Source organism: Mustela nivalis (genome assembly GCF_964662115.1).
Source record: "Mustela nivalis genome assembly, chromosome: 9".
In the NCBI taxonomy this organism is placed as follows: domain Eukaryota; kingdom Metazoa; phylum Chordata; class Mammalia; order Carnivora; family Mustelidae; genus Mustela; species Mustela nivalis.
Window position 1 is genome coordinate 116805660 of NC_139028.1, and position 14685 is coordinate 116820344.

At 60.0% G+C, this 14685-nt stretch overlaps 1 protein-coding gene across 10 annotated transcripts in view; it reads left to right on the forward strand.

Moving 5' to 3' along the window:
• ANO1 (anoctamin 1) overlaps window positions 1–12746 on the forward strand; it is a 150445-nt gene extending 137699 nt beyond the window's left edge. For all 10 annotated transcript variants that reach the window (XM_082749154.1, XM_082749151.1, XM_082749153.1 and 7 more), the window contains 4 exons: window positions 3760–3812; window positions 5662–5846; window positions 9365–9470; window positions 11073–12746. In XM_082749154.1, the coding sequence (XP_082605280.1) occupies window positions 3760–3812; window positions 5662–5846; window positions 9365–9470; window positions 11073–11315 (587 nt within the window). In that variant the 3' untranslated portion in view covers window positions 11316–12746. The remainder of the gene's footprint in view (window positions 1–3759; window positions 3813–5661; window positions 5847–9364; window positions 9471–11072) is intronic.
• Window positions 12747–14685: the final 1939 nt, after the last annotated feature.

Here is a 14685-nt window from a genome sequence, read left to right on the forward strand (position 1 = left end):
GCATCCCCTTGCTGGAAGGCGGCAGCAGCTTCTCCAGCCTTTGGCACTGGGCTCGTCCCTGTCACAAAGGCCCCTCGGCTGTCCCATCCTGCCTGGGTCTGTGGGGCCCCTCGGTCCACACCCGCCCTGGCCCCTGGTGGCAGCATGGCTGGGCCTGCTGCTCTCCCAGGTCGCACTGTCCCCAAGTGCCATTCATGCACTCACGTGTGGCCACGTGTCACATGTGTCGGTCATTCTGTCTGGTTCACTGCAGCCCACGTTGGCACCGTGACATTCGTGGGGACTCCTTCAGGGCCCAGCTCTGGGACGGGCCGGGGAACCTTGGTGTTCTGTAGGGAGGGGCGCCAGCCAGAGCGGGGGCTCAGATCTTGAGGTGCATCTGTCGCGGTGTGTCTGTCACCTGTCTGCACGTCCCAGGCAATGGGCAGAGACTCTGCAAACAGACGCTCTCCAGGCTGCACTTTCCTGGAAGATTTCACTTGTGATTTTAAGAGGCTTTGAAAGAACTAACTGCCTTTCTGAAGTCCCTTCTGGCTTCCAGGCGCCTGATTCCGCTGCAGCCCTGGCTGTGGGGTGAGTCCCTTGCCCCGCACGCCACAGCCCTGGCTTTGCTGCTGCTCCGGGTCCGAGCTCAGCTCGGGGGTTCCGTGCGTGGCCAGAATAAAGGCCGTGGTCTCCGTGGACCACAAGGGCACTGTTCTCGCCCAGTGCACTGAATTTGGGCCCCAGGCTGCATTCCCAAGTCCCCTCCCCAGATGAAGGTGACATTGTCCCCAGGGTTCCTATGAGTGGTGCGTGGACTTGATCACTTCTTGGGGCTTTCGGCATCGGGTCCTCCCGGGGACCTCTAGAGGAGGCTTGGGCAGATCCTCGGTCCCCATTTCCCAATGGGGAGACCAAGGCCAGGTGGTCACCAACGCGGAGCTGGGACTGGAGACCCTACGCCCCCAGCCCCCCACCCCCGGGCCGCCCACTCCTGCAGCAACCCCGCGAGCAGACAGTTTGCCCGGGGAAAGCTTACGTTGTAACCCAAGGCCCCAAAGGAAAGGGTGGACAGGGCAGCTGGCCGAGGCACTCCCTGGACAGCCCTTGGGGATTCTGGAGCCCTGTGCCCAGTGTTAGTAAAGACGGGAGTGCGGCCTCCTGGCTGTCACTTCTCCCTGACAAAGGCCTGATTCTCAGGCCCCCAGAGGCCCCAGGCGAGGCCGGGGTGGCCGTGTTTGCCTTGGCAGAGCCCCACTTCCCCTGCGGCCTCGTCCTCAAGCCTGCAAACCTAGCAGGTGAATGGGAGCGCCCTGGCCACCTCCCGGCCCCTCCCTGCCTGTCCCTGGCGTGGTCCCTGCCCCCACAGGCCGAGGCTGGGAGGCGGGTGTCTGCCTGTTTTATGCCCGCGGCCCCCCTTCTCTCCCTGTTCTCATGGGTCAGCCGCTCACTTCCCGGTTCCTGCCTGCTCGGCTGGAGGCATAATCTGCCCTTCTTCCCCTGTAACCTTTCCCTGAACAAGCCTTTGTATTCCTCCTGTGATCCGTGTGGGCCCCGAGGGGACGCCGGCCCAGTGGCCCCCACGGCCTGCACCCAGGGCGCCAGGGGTGGCCGGGGGAGGCTCTGGCTGGAAGGGCAGGCTGGGTGAGTCACGGTGGGGACCCCGCTCCCTGCCAGTGGGAAGCCGGCTCCAGCCTCCGGCCCTGACCTTTGACAGCGGACGAACGGGCTTCTTGTTCCCACGTGTTCTCGCCAAGCCTTTCCCGTGAGCGGCCCCTGCCTGCGTTCGGCTCCGGGCATGGTCCGGGGCGTCGGAATACCTCCCTGTCTCATCCTTGGAAGTGGGCTGTGGCGTCCCTGGACAGCAGGGACACCCTGGAGTGTGTCCCTCCCCGCTTGGAGATTGTCCTGCAGGGAGCCTGAAGGTTTTCTTTCTGTACCTGGAGATCACTGGAGCGCGGTGTGCTCTGCGGCGTGCGTCCCGATAACACAGAAGGGGGGCCAAGGCTCCCAGAGGGGCTGAGCCCCAGGGCCAGGGCAGACATCCTGGTTAGGCATTTTTTGTACAAGACCCTAGGATTCTGGTGTGGGGTCCGACGGGACCTGGACATAGAGATGCCCTGGGGCCTGTACCGTGGGCTCCGTCCTGGGCTCCGAGAAGCTCTCCAGCCCACCCCGCATCCCAACCTGGTCACTCCCACACCCCCTCCCTCCACCCGCTGGCCTGTCCCTGGGCAGTGAGGCCAAGACCCATTTCCTTTCCTCGGGCCGCCGCCTCCCCTAGGAGCCCCCTGCCCCAGACGCTTCACCTTCACCGGGCTCTCACCCAGGCCCCAGCGCCCGGTCTTGGAGGTCACAAACCCAGACCCCGCGGGGCCAGGCTGACGCCCGGTGGGTGAGTGAGTGCGGGGAGGGGAGAACAGAGCCGCAGTGCATGGCCCGGCCTGGAGGGGGCGCCACCGTAACCAACGAAACAGGCCGCCCTTTGGGATAGAGGCGCGTTCCCAAGCAGCGGCAAGACCAGACTTTTCAAAAAATGCACCATCATGGTCTGTAAACACCGGTCAGCGTTGTCAAGCAGCACGCACGTGAGCAGGACGAAACAGCCATGTGCCCGGCCGGGGCCCAAGGACCGCCATCCGGCAGCCAGGGCCCGGGACCAACAGCCCCGGGGGAAAGGGCTGTCTACGCTCTTCCAGTCACTCAGCAAACGTCGGCGCAGCAGCCAGACGGCGCACGCGAGGCCCGGGAGAGAAGCCGGGATGTGCGGTACACAGCCTCCCCGGGCGCCAGGTGCAGAGGGGCTCCCGGTGCCGAGCGGCCCGGCGGGAAGCCAGGAAGCCTGACCTCGTCCGGAAGCGTCCCCCCTGCGAGGACCGTCCCCTCCGCTGCATCCCTCCTGGCACTCCTGAGGGGAGCCCGACGGGGCGGCCTGGTACCAGCGCATGGGCGCGTGTTCCAGCAGGAAGGAGGCTTGAGAACCACTGCTCTCGTGCAGAGATGGACAGAAGCCGGCACGTCTCCTCACGGCTCCGGTGGCGCTCCCCATGGGGCAGGAGGCAGGCCCTCTTTGCTTCCCGCAGGGGCCCTCAGATAAGGCCCTCGCTGGGCCCTGCTGGCCTCATTCTGCTGGGGAGGCCGGTGGAGGACTGCGTGTCTGTCTGGGGAGCCCCCTGCTCCCCGGGCATTGGGGGCAGTGCTAGGCCCCGAGGTGGCAGAAACGGGGGGCACACAGACAGGAAGTGTCCTGCGCCTCATGGCTGTCAAGTCATTATGCTCAGGTCATGACCTCAGCGTCCCCCTCCGAGGGCCCTGGCGTTGCTCTTGGACCTGGACATACATTTAGGGACCCATCCCTGAATTCAGTCTCCCGGTCCCAGAGCAACGGTGCAGGACACAGAAGCCTCCCGGGCTTGGTCTCCACTCCTGTGTGGACCGTTTGGGGCAGGAACCGCAACCAGATGGAATCTTTGTCCCTCTGGGGACTCGTCTAAGGTTTCGGGTTCAGGAGAGGGGCTGCAGAACCGCTCAGGGAGCAGGTGATTCGAAGCGCCCCTTGGAGAAGCGACAGTTTGGCTCTGAACACCTGCGGAGCCGGGAGCGGCCGAGGCGCTGTCATCAGCCGGGATCCCCTCCCCCCGAGCCCTAGAACGTCGGCTCAATCCACGCATCTGACCACTGGGGAGAGGACCAGGCTGGCCCCGCTCGCCTGCTAGCCCGGGGTCCTGACAGCCTCGGGCTGAGCCGGCCCGACACTGTGCTTCTCTTTCCCCCCAGGAATCTGGTACAATATTCTCAGAGGCGTTGGGAAACTGGCTGTCATCATCAACGTAAGTGACATGGGGGGGCCTCTGCTGCCCAGGAGCGCCCACTGGGTGGCCACAGAGCTGGACGCCCCTCCCGGGGAAGCCACGTGGGGTCTCTGTCTCCTGCTTCGGTGCCGCCCAGACTGGTGGAAGCATCTCCTGTTCAGACATGTCCCTTGGTCATACGGAGGGGTTGGGACGAACTGTGGGTGGGAACAACACCTTGTCCTTGACCTTCTTCTATAACCTTGAATTCTCTGCCACGCCCACCCTGGCGCCTAAGTCTGCTCCCTCCCCAGAGGCCTGAGGATACGAGACACAGAGAGAGAGAGAGAGAGACTCCTCTTTAGCAATCATTCTGCTCTTATTTTTAGAGGTTACCTTTATCGTTTTATGTGAAATACGTGCCTGTTCTTTAAAGGCTCAGGAAATGCAGAAACACGGAGACGAGGGGCAGAAGCCCACCAGCCTCCTCTTGCACACGCGTAGTTTGCTGAGGACTTTGCTCCCCTGCCCAGCCTCCTGCCCGGGCCGCCCCCCTCCTCAGCCCCTCGTCCACACACTCCTGCCATACATGCCGCCCGCCCAGCCTCTCCTGCCCCTGCCCTGCCCCTGCAGGTTAGGAGGGCAGGGGCCACTCTGTCACGAGAGCCAGCCCACTGCCTGCCCTGCGGCCACCCATCCAGGTCTGCGTGGCTCTTCCGAGGCCTGGATGTCCCTGGGCTTAGCGGTCTAGGGGTCGCTCGCACATGCTTCAAAGCCAAGGCTGATCCCCAGCCGTGAGAACAAATGTCAGACAGCCTCGGAGTCCACGGTGCCCCCAGCCTGTGACCCCCACCCCTCCGCCTGCCGGCTGAGTCCCAGCCCCCAGAAGCTGACTTCCGCACACGGGCCGCCGCTCCCAGGAGCAGACACAGCCTGGGCCTGTGGGTCTGGGGACTGGCCCCCACAGCACAGGAGGTGACACTCGGCCCCAGAGAAGAGACTCTCAGAGCCCTGGGACACTGCGTCCCCTGCCGGGGGCAGCCCCCCGCCCAGTCCAGGCTCTGGAACCCCTGTTAAAAGGCTGCGATGGGCAGAGCGTGCACACTAGGCAGCGACAGCCCCTCCTCCTGACCTGGGCTGGTGGGCGCAGAGCTCCAAGGCAGTAGCGCACATTTTGATGGGGGAGGGGGTGAGCTGGGAACGGGGTACAGCCGTGTGGAGCGCAGGGGTGATGTGAGCAGCTGGAAACCAGCTGGACCTCTCATGGGAACAGCCAGCAACAGCAGTAATGGCAGCTAGCATTTCTCGAGCCTCTAGAATATTCCAGGCCCTTCTACACTCTACACACATCCACCCCTTGTGCACACACAGCCTTCAGGGAAGGGACTGTCCTTGCCCGTCGTACAGGTGAGACAGCCGAGGCACAGAGAGGTCAGCCGACCTACCCAACACCACAGCACCAGAAAGCGGCAGAGCTGGATCTTCCCCAGGCGGCCAGGCTTCCGGTCCCTGCTCTGGTGTTGACAGCACACCGGATGTCCCCAGAGATGGCTCTGGGATAGGATGATTGGAGTCCGAACCTCACTGTTCACTAAGTTCTTTCCACTCCCGCATACCCTCTCAAGTACGCCAGGAAGGGGAGGCACACAGAGCACAGAGAGGTTAGGTGATGTGGCCGAGGCCACACAGCCAGTGAGAGGCTGCACTTTTCCCCCTGCCTTGCTGCTCAGGGATGTCCTGTTCCCTGCACCCAGGCCCCCTTGCCGACTCATGGGCAAAGTGTCACATGGCCCCACCCCAGGGCCAAAGCCACCCTGGCTCCCTCGGGGCATGTCCCTCTCCCGCACCCAGCCGGGGGTCTGCACTCACCGCCCTGTCCCCGGCCCAGGCGTTCGTCATCTCCTTCACGTCCGACTTCATCCCGCGCCTGGTATACCTCTACATGTACAGCCAGAACGGGACCATGCACGGCTTCGTCAACCACACCCTCTCCTCCTTCAATGTCAGCGACTTCCAGAACGGCACGGCCCCCAATGACCCCCTGGACCTGGGCTACGAGGTGCAGATCTGCAGGTATGGCTCTCAGCGTTTCTTTCCGAAAGACACATGTGGCGGGTTTCTGGGGAAACCCTAGTTCAAGCAAGGATTCTTTTAGGGGCAAGTCATAGAATATCTCACGCTTGCTTCAAGGGAAAACAAACAAACAAACAAACAAAAGCCAGGGTGGCCAGTGGGAACTCATTTAGGAATTCCTTTCTTTAAGAAGGCAATGATGGCTTCAGGCATGGCTGGATCCAGGCCTAGAGTTTACGGTCAGGACCTGCTCTGGTGCGGCCTCCCAGCTTTGCCTTCCCCCGTGGTTGTGTTGTGTTTGGGTGGACAGTGAAGGCACTCTGTCACCTCAGCCACGTCTGAAGGCTCGGAACGTCTTTCTCAATAGTCAGCAGAAGTCGCGGTTCTCACTGCCTGCCGTGGATCACATGCCTGTCCCTAAATAAAGCGCTGTTGGCAGGGGGTAGGGGCTAGAGCTGGGGCGTGTGCCAGGATGTGGGGTCATGCTTAGAGAATGAAGAGGTCCTCAGGAAACTGGGGTGCTCTGACTCGGGGAGGAGGTACTGGATGCTGGGCAGGCCAGCAGAGAGGGCCAGACCTGTGGGGCCCCACCTGCTGGCCAGATGCATGGGGTACGCAGGAAGCCCCCCAGGAAAGATGGAGGAGGGGCAGGACGTGGGGGGCAGAGCTGAGACCTGGCCATTCCCTGGGCCCCTACTACATGCGCCAGCCTGGGTTGGGGTCCGGGGACCTGGGACTGGCACGGTCCCTGCTATCCAGGGACCTTGGCACAGATCAGCGTAAAGGTGGGGATCATAGTTGGAAGCCCAGGTGAAGGGTAGACGCAGTGGGGTCACTCCGGCGTCAGGACAGCGTGGGAAAAAGCGCCGAGGAGGGAATTTGCGGGAGCTGTTCCAGCCCAGCTGAGGTTCAGGACGCAGAAGAGCTCAGGGACCAAAATACGCCTCCCGGAGCCCATGCGGTGAAGTGCGGCCCCTCTGGCTCAGGGAGGCCTGCTGGCTCCTCCTTGGCACGTGGTTCCCTGAGGCTGGCTGGTATATCTCTGTCACCTTGACTGAGGAAAGGGGAGAGGGGGCACCTGCTAGTGTCTAGGGTACTAAGCAACCAGAAGCAGCTTGCAGTACAAGACGGTCCCAAGAAATGGAAAACAGCCCGCCTTCCGGAGCCGTGGGGAAGAGGGAAGCGGGCGTCCGGCTCGGGTGCTCCCCACAGCACCGCACACAGCAGGCATCCCTGCGGAACCGGAGCCACTCCGGTGCAAGGACACGGCGTTCTCTTCTGTGTCAGGGCGGGGACGGCACCTGCTCTGGGCCCAGGTGCAGCTGGGGGGAAGGAACGAGTTAGAGCCGCGTCTGCCAGCTAGATAGGGTGCGTGACCCAGCAAGGCCCGCCCGCCAACCGGCTCCAGCGTCCCGAATCCCACCTGCCCACACACTTCCACGTGCACCTAAATGGGCCCAGAAATCACTCCGGTGTGGTCACCTCGGAAAGGGGACAGCCTGGGAGCCGGAAGTGCAGAGAAGGGACCCGCGGACACCCCCCATCCTTCAGCAGACGCACACTCCAGGCTGGCGCAGACAGGCGGCCCCCCCAGCCCCGGGCTTCTGCGCCAGACCCCCTCTCCTTCCGCGGCCCCGACACTGCCCCTGCATCGTCTCGACGGTTCGGGCTAAATGTACACACTTGACCTACTTTGCTAAAAATCCATTTTGGAGGATGAATAATTACAAGCAAAGAAGACAGGAGATGTGTGGTCCTCTTACTAGAAATTTCCTCTGGAATGTCAGCACTGGTATTTACACGGTTAGCCTCGGTTTCCAAGAGCCGGACGTTGGGTCCCAGACTTCGGCTAAGGAAGCAGCTCCATCTCCATCCCATGCATCAGCCCAGGGTCCTGGCCATGTGGGGGAGAGACCAGGCTCACAGCCAAGACCCATTTATAAGCGTCTTGCAGCTTTCACCCCTGCGGAGTCGGAAGACCACGGATCAGACCACCCGCTCCCTGGAATTCGGGCTCCAGCCAGGCCCTCCCCCCTCCATTGGCCAAGATCCGGCAGCGCAGGTCTGGGAGCTCTGGGCCCTCACCAGCTGCGCCCACGCAAGGTGCCTCTCACAGGACTTGGTGGCAGGAGACGCAGCACCCGGCCCAGCCTGGGGCCATGGGTGTGGGGAGAGGCAGAGCACCGCTGAGCTCCAGTCGTGGCTGGCTACCGTTTACGCCTATGCTGAGGCAGGCCTTCTCTCCTCTAATCCCCGGAGCCACCCCCGGAGAGGGCGTTATGACCCTTCCCAGGGGCACGGGCAGGTTGGGTACCAGAGCTAAGCAAGGAAAACGTTAGATCATCTCTGATCGAGGTCAGTGCAGGTGGTGGGTGGACAGGTCCGCTCTGGACAGGCCCGCTCTGGACAGGCCTAAGCGGGCTTTGAGGGATGCCTAGGAGTCTGCCAGGTGACTCACACATATTTCCTTGCGTCCCAGTGCAGCTGGCCATGAGCACAGAAAGCAAAGGGAGGAGCGAGTGTTCATGGCGTCTGACACTGGGAGAGCAGGGGCTGCCTGTTCCCATCACAGAGCAGGTTGGACAAGTCCTATGTCACTCTGCCGCTGGTACCCAGATAGGATCGTTCCCAGAGAGATCGATCCTATCTCTGGTCTGGCAGCTTAGCACCCAGCAGCTCCTCGGAGGCTGCCATCCAGCTGGTAAGGTCCTGTGGGCGAGGGGCCCTCTCTGTTGTGTGTTCCTGAATGAGCTCCCTTGAAATGGGGGCTGGAAGGTAATAGCTACTCGCTAAACGCTTCTCCTGTGACTGAGAGGAGGCCAGACCGAGGCCCAGAGAGGCTGAGCCACTGCGCAAGAACACCCAGCAAGGTGGTCACTGTTCTGGGGTCAGGCTAGGGCTGTGACCGCAGAGCCAGATGACCCCTCTTCTGGTCGCCCCACCACTGGACCTCAGCGACCAGCGGGGATGAACTACCGCCCCAACCCCAGAAACTGCCCCTGCCTCAAGCTTATTCTAATGGCTTTGGGGAGCTTTCTCCTGCATAACACAGATCAGCCCCATTAAAGCCAATAGCATCCCCCGGAATTCGGGGCACAGTCAGAGGGCCCCGCTTGTCATCCTTGCCCTGCTCCCACAGACTGGTCATCTCAGGACCTCTGAGGAGGGGACAGGGACGGGGCACTCTGGAGGGGGCACAGTGTATGCTGGCAGGGCAGTGGACAGGCAAGCAAGGAAGACGGCTTTCCATAGAGCGAGAGTCAGTGGGAGGTCCCCGGGGGGTGGTGTCTGCCCCCGCGGGAAGTCAGTGGGCAGCGTCCACGCGGATACGTCAGGGAACGGCGCGGAGCGTCGTGTGTGGATAAGGAGGGAAGAGCGGGGAAGCTGCAGCGGGAAGAGGGGAAGGAGGCTGGGGGAGGCTTTCTTGCTGCGAGCTCAGGGACGCGGGGCGCCGGGAATGATCCCTGCTTCTGCTTGAAGACCCCCAACCCCTGGCGGATTCCTGCCCTTCTCTGCAGGTACAAAGATTACCGGGAGCCCCCGTGGTCAGAGCACAAGTACGACATCTCCAAGGACTTCTGGGCCGTGCTGGCGGCCCGGCTGGCTTTCGTCATCGTCTTCCAGGTGCGGCAGGCCCTCGTTTCCGGGAGGTTTGAGAAGCGGGCACTGCGGAAGCACTCCGAGCCCAGAACGGGGTCAGAAGGCAGGAGGCGGCCCGTGTCAGGGGCGTTGGGAGGCTTAGAGGCCTGGCAACCCTGGGCCCTGTGCAGGGACAGGTCCTAGGAGGACAGAGGGAGGCCTGGGCCAGCACCAGCAGTGGGATTTGGACCTCTCTGGGGGAAGGCAGGCCTAGTTAGATACGAGGGGTCTTTACTGAAGGAGACAGGGAGGAAGGGAGACCCAGCTTGGTTCTCACCACCTCTGTGGCTGGAGACAACCCGAGGACAGGACCAGTACAGGCAGGAGGACTCCAGCCGACTCCAGCCCCCAGCCAGGGACCAGAGCACCCAGCCTCACCTGGTCTCTGGGGAGGGGACAACAAATAACTCGGAGGCCAAAATGATTCCCAAGGGACAGGACCCAAGACTGGGGAGCAGGCTGCTGTCTGCAGCAGCTATGGTCCCAGAGCTGGGGAAGCACCCCTTAACCACATGGGCCCAGTCAAAGTCCCTTCTACTCAGGCACCTCTTGCACCTGGAATCCTAGGGACTGAGTTCAAGCCCCAACGCAGCCCTTTACAGAGAGTGTGGCTGCTAGTGGGACTTCCACCCCTCTGCTGCCTCGCCTGTCAGCTTTCCATAACACTCTGCAAACAAGTGTCTGGAAACAAGTGTCTGGGGCTGAGTTTACCAGAAGCAGAGCCTGAGACAAGGATTCGGTGCAAGTGGGTTATCCCAGCACACACCCAGGCCCACCTGGATGCAAGAGAACCCCTTTGGTCTGCCCATGTTGGTTGGGCATGGGCCGTAGTCTGTTCAGACCAAGAAAAGCCAGGCGGGAGGGGGTTCCCTAGAAAGAAGGCAGCTGTGAGCCTCAGTAGCCACAGCTGGGGGCTGGGAGCACCACCAGGAGAAGAGGTCTGGGAAGCACCAGCACAGCCCACCAGGTAACAAACAGCCAGATATGCTGACAAGGGATCACGGGACAGAAGTTTTAAAAATAGATTTCAGTTCTTCTGTAAAAGCTGACCATTTGCTCTCTGTGCACTAGAAATTTCTCCAGGGAGGGAGCAGACTTGCGGGGTGGCCCTGGGAGCCCTTGCAAACTGGAGAAGGGCCTGTGGCATCATCAGACACCGAGTTCCACGCGGCTTTCATGCTATTTCTATTCTATTTTCCTTAAAGCCCGATACTTACTGTATTTGGTGATGTGTGACCAATCCAATCATCTCTTAAGCTTCCCAGCCCAGGGGGTCAGAATTATTCAGAAAGTTGCCACTTACTGAGCTCCAGTTCGTAATAGAAGTCAGCAGCGGTTTCTGGAGGGCTAGCTGGCCACTTTCCTGCCTCATTTATACCTTGGGGGGAACCGAGGCCAAGGGAGTCCAAACTGCGCATCTCGGGTCGCAGGCTGGAGTGATGGGGTGGGCGCAGTGGACGGGGGTGGGGGGGAGGTCGGGGTGGGGGGGGCGGCAGAGACAGGTGTGGTGAAAGGCAGGTACAGGGGAGGTGGGGAGCACCTCCTGCCGTCCTCCTCCCCACCCTCACACACTGACTGTCCTTCCAGAACCTGGTCATGTTCATGAGCGACTTCGTGGACTGGGTCATCCCCGACATCCCCAAGGACATCAGCCAGCAGGTGCACAAGGAGAAGGTGCTGATGGTGGAGCTGTTCATGCGGGAGGAGCAGGGAAAGCAGCAGCTGCTCCACACCTGGATGGACAAGGACCGGAAGAAGGACGAGCCGTGCAACAACCACGGCCCCAAGGCCTGCCTGGACAGCCCCGAGTACCCCGGGGGTGCCCTGTAGCTGCCCCTGGGCACCCTCCCCCAGCCGGTGGAAGACCACCTTCCGATAGGACAACATTCTTCTGTCTTGTTTCTGTTTCTCTTCTCCTCGTTTTTGCACAAAACCATATGCAGGGAATTTTTTTATCTTTAGTATTCAAGTTTAATCAAAATGATCGCTGGGGATAGGGTGAGAACGCGCGGGAATACGGTCGCTTTGCAGAAACAGTCCTTGGGAACCTTGGGTCTCCTTTGCCATGGAAGGTGAGCAGAGGCCTCCAGAAAGTGTCTTTTCTAATCCGCCCGATGCCTTTAGAGAGAGTCGAGATGGTGTTGCAAAGCATTGGATCAACATCGTGCCGTCTACGAGGGAGAACAGAACAACGAGGTTGACACCGGTTCCAGAAGGCTCACCTACCGCCAGGTCGGAGAAGTCGGCTGGCCTTGCATCTGCTTTCTGTTAGTTCAGAAACTGAGAGACCCTCTGGCCAGAAGGAGAGGGCCTGTGAGCTCAGAATTTACTGTTGGAGAACCTTGGGGCAGCAGGTGTCCCTCGGGACAACGGGTGACCCGCACCATCAGGGTCCCCACTATCAGCCCCACACCTGGCCCTCCACCATGAGCCAGCCTCAGAACTGTTCATCTGCTCGGTGGGACAAAAAAGAAGAAGAAGAAAGAAAAGCAGGGGGGCAGGAAATGAGCAGAAAGAGAGAGGACCCCAGAGGCATTTCTAAAGACGGCTTCAGGTTCCATGAAGTCTTAAGGCATCGGGAAAACAGTCACAGCTTTAGAGTATTTATTGGGATTTTTTTAAAAAATCAATTTTAGGGTGGATTTGAGGGTTTTTCTCTTGCTCCAAGGTGAAGGAGTTTATTTTATTAGTTAACCAAATACCATCGCGAGGAATTTAAAAAACACTGTTACTACCAAAGATTTTTATTAATAAAGGCTTCTATTTTGGTAATACTTCTCTATATTTTTACTTACAGGAATGTGACTGTGGGACAGTTACCATTTTAAAGCTTGTAAAAACGAGTCTCACAGATGACAAGAGTGATCTAAATTTGCAGCCACTATACTAACCAATTGTCTGAAATTTCTCGAGCTCCAAGAGAAACCTAAAAAGAAATGTCTCATCGAAGGGAGGGGAGACACAGACGCGTTCGCCGTGAACGTGCGGTGGGCGTGAGGCCGTCCCCCCCAGCCGCCAGCCCCGACCACCATCCATAGGCGCTTGCTACAGTCGTGGGGTCTGACGCTTCTAGTTTCTCTTGTACAGTAAGTAGTTGGAAGTGGGTTTTTTTGTATATAAATACTGTATTAAAAATTAGGTGATGACCAAAAATCCTTTTATGGAAACTATTCTTTTTTGGGGAAAAAAAAAAAGTGAATGTACGCCAGTTCACCAAGGACCGTGACTGAACCTTCCTGCAACTAAATAAATTTGGATACACGACCCCTGTCTTCACTCGAACGCCGTCCCTGTGACCTTCACTCCGGGAAGCTCGGGAGGCTGTCCCCGGAGCCTCCTGGCTGAGCTGCAAATTTGGGAGGGATCACAGGCGTCCACGTCTCTCTGTGAGTGTGTGTATGCATGCGCCTGTCTGTGCTTGCGTGTGTGCACGTGTTGTGTTTCCTCAGACACCTGCGTGTGTGTGTGCGCACGCGCACGTGCCTGTGTTCATGCTGGGGTGGGCGTCGTGCTCACCCCTTCCCGCCCTCCTCCTCCTCCATCCTCCAGTTCCTGCCCCGGTCCCACCAACCCAGCACGGTGGCACTTAGGAATCCACGGACCTAAAACGTCCCCGATCCTCCTGGGCACACACCTAGGGTTGCCAGTGTTTTCGTTTGGGCCAGTGGGGACACGTTTTCAAACTGCCACTTCTAATCAGCACGATCTCACGCAAGAGAGATACTTTTCACACCCAACGCCAGCAAAGCCTGGCCGCCCTGCTGGCTGGGGTCGGTCCCTAGAAACCCCTCGGGGCGGTTCTGCCTCGCGCACCTCCAGGACGAGGGAGAGCTTTGGCGCCCCCTAGTGCCCGCGTTCCTGCGTCCCCAGGAACATCTCCGCAGAGCTCAAACTCCCAATGTCCTGGTTACCCGCCGCCTAGATGTCCTCCCAAAGTTTTGGAACCGCTTCCTTAGTCCAGACATGCAGGCAGAACCCGGGGGCAGCACCGCGGGGACCACCCCTCTCCATGAGCCCTCCAAGAAGCCCGCGAGGGCCCATCTGACAGACGAGCAGCTCAGCGTGGGGAGGTAACTTGCCCGCGGACACAGGGCTGCTGAGCACCTACACCAAGACGGGCACCCAGATCGTGTAGACATTCACTCGTGCAGTGTTCAAGCACATAACAGTGATCAGAGCAGACCGTTCCCTCCTCCCCAAAGGCAGAGGCTTCCTGCAGAGGGTGTGAGATGCTTAGCTAGAAAACAGACCCAGAACCAGATAGTTTCAGAGGCAGAAAGAGATGCTAATAAAGTAGCACAGAGTGTGACATGGTTGGTCCAGGAGGCCCATGGAGGCTTGAGCAACAAGGAGCCAGGATGTCGAATCCTGGAAGAAGGCAGGACAGATCAGGCAGCAGAAGAGCAGTGCAAAGGCCCTGAGGCAGCAGTGCACAGAGAGCTGACTGGAGGGGAGAGGGCACGGAAGGAGGCAGGAGACCGGGTGGACAGGGCAGCCAGGACCAACTCACACAGGGTTCCCTGGTTACATGAGGACTTGAGGCTTGGTGGTGGATGCCATGCCGGAGCTGAGTGGTTTTAACGAGCCCAGTGATGGGATCTGAGTCACATTCTGAGGTCATGGCCGCTGTCGGGGGGACATCGCAGTTGGATGGATGGGAAACCAGAGAGGGGAGTCACAGAAATTCGGGAGGGCGATAAGGTTTGGATGAGGCTGGTGGAGGTGGGCGGAGGAAGACTGACGGTGATGTCACAGAGACCTGGTATCTGGCCGTGGAAGGACCCCCCAGAGATCAGCAGGTCGGCCAGCACTACTGCTCTCACACAGGAACGAGGTGGCCCAGGGAGGGTCAGGGCTCCATGGCAGTCACACAGCAAACCAGCGACACAACCGTCTCTCGAACCCTGGCCCCATGGCCCCCAATACTGGGCATTGCTTCAGGTCCTAGAATCGTGCCCACGCACAGAGGACAGGGATGGGCAGTGGCTTGTGGGGGAGGGGAGGCCGAGGTGGGGGTTGGAGGACACCTGTGCTGGCATCTTCCTCGGGGATTCTACTTCTCTCCCCAGGTGGAGGCAGCCATGAGCTCCATCCAGCCCAAGACAATCTCCATTTGATAGGTTCAGCGTTGGCCATTTTTCTTTCAGTTGACTTAATGTGTAAAAACCTGGTACATCTACATATAAACCCAGATTTGAAT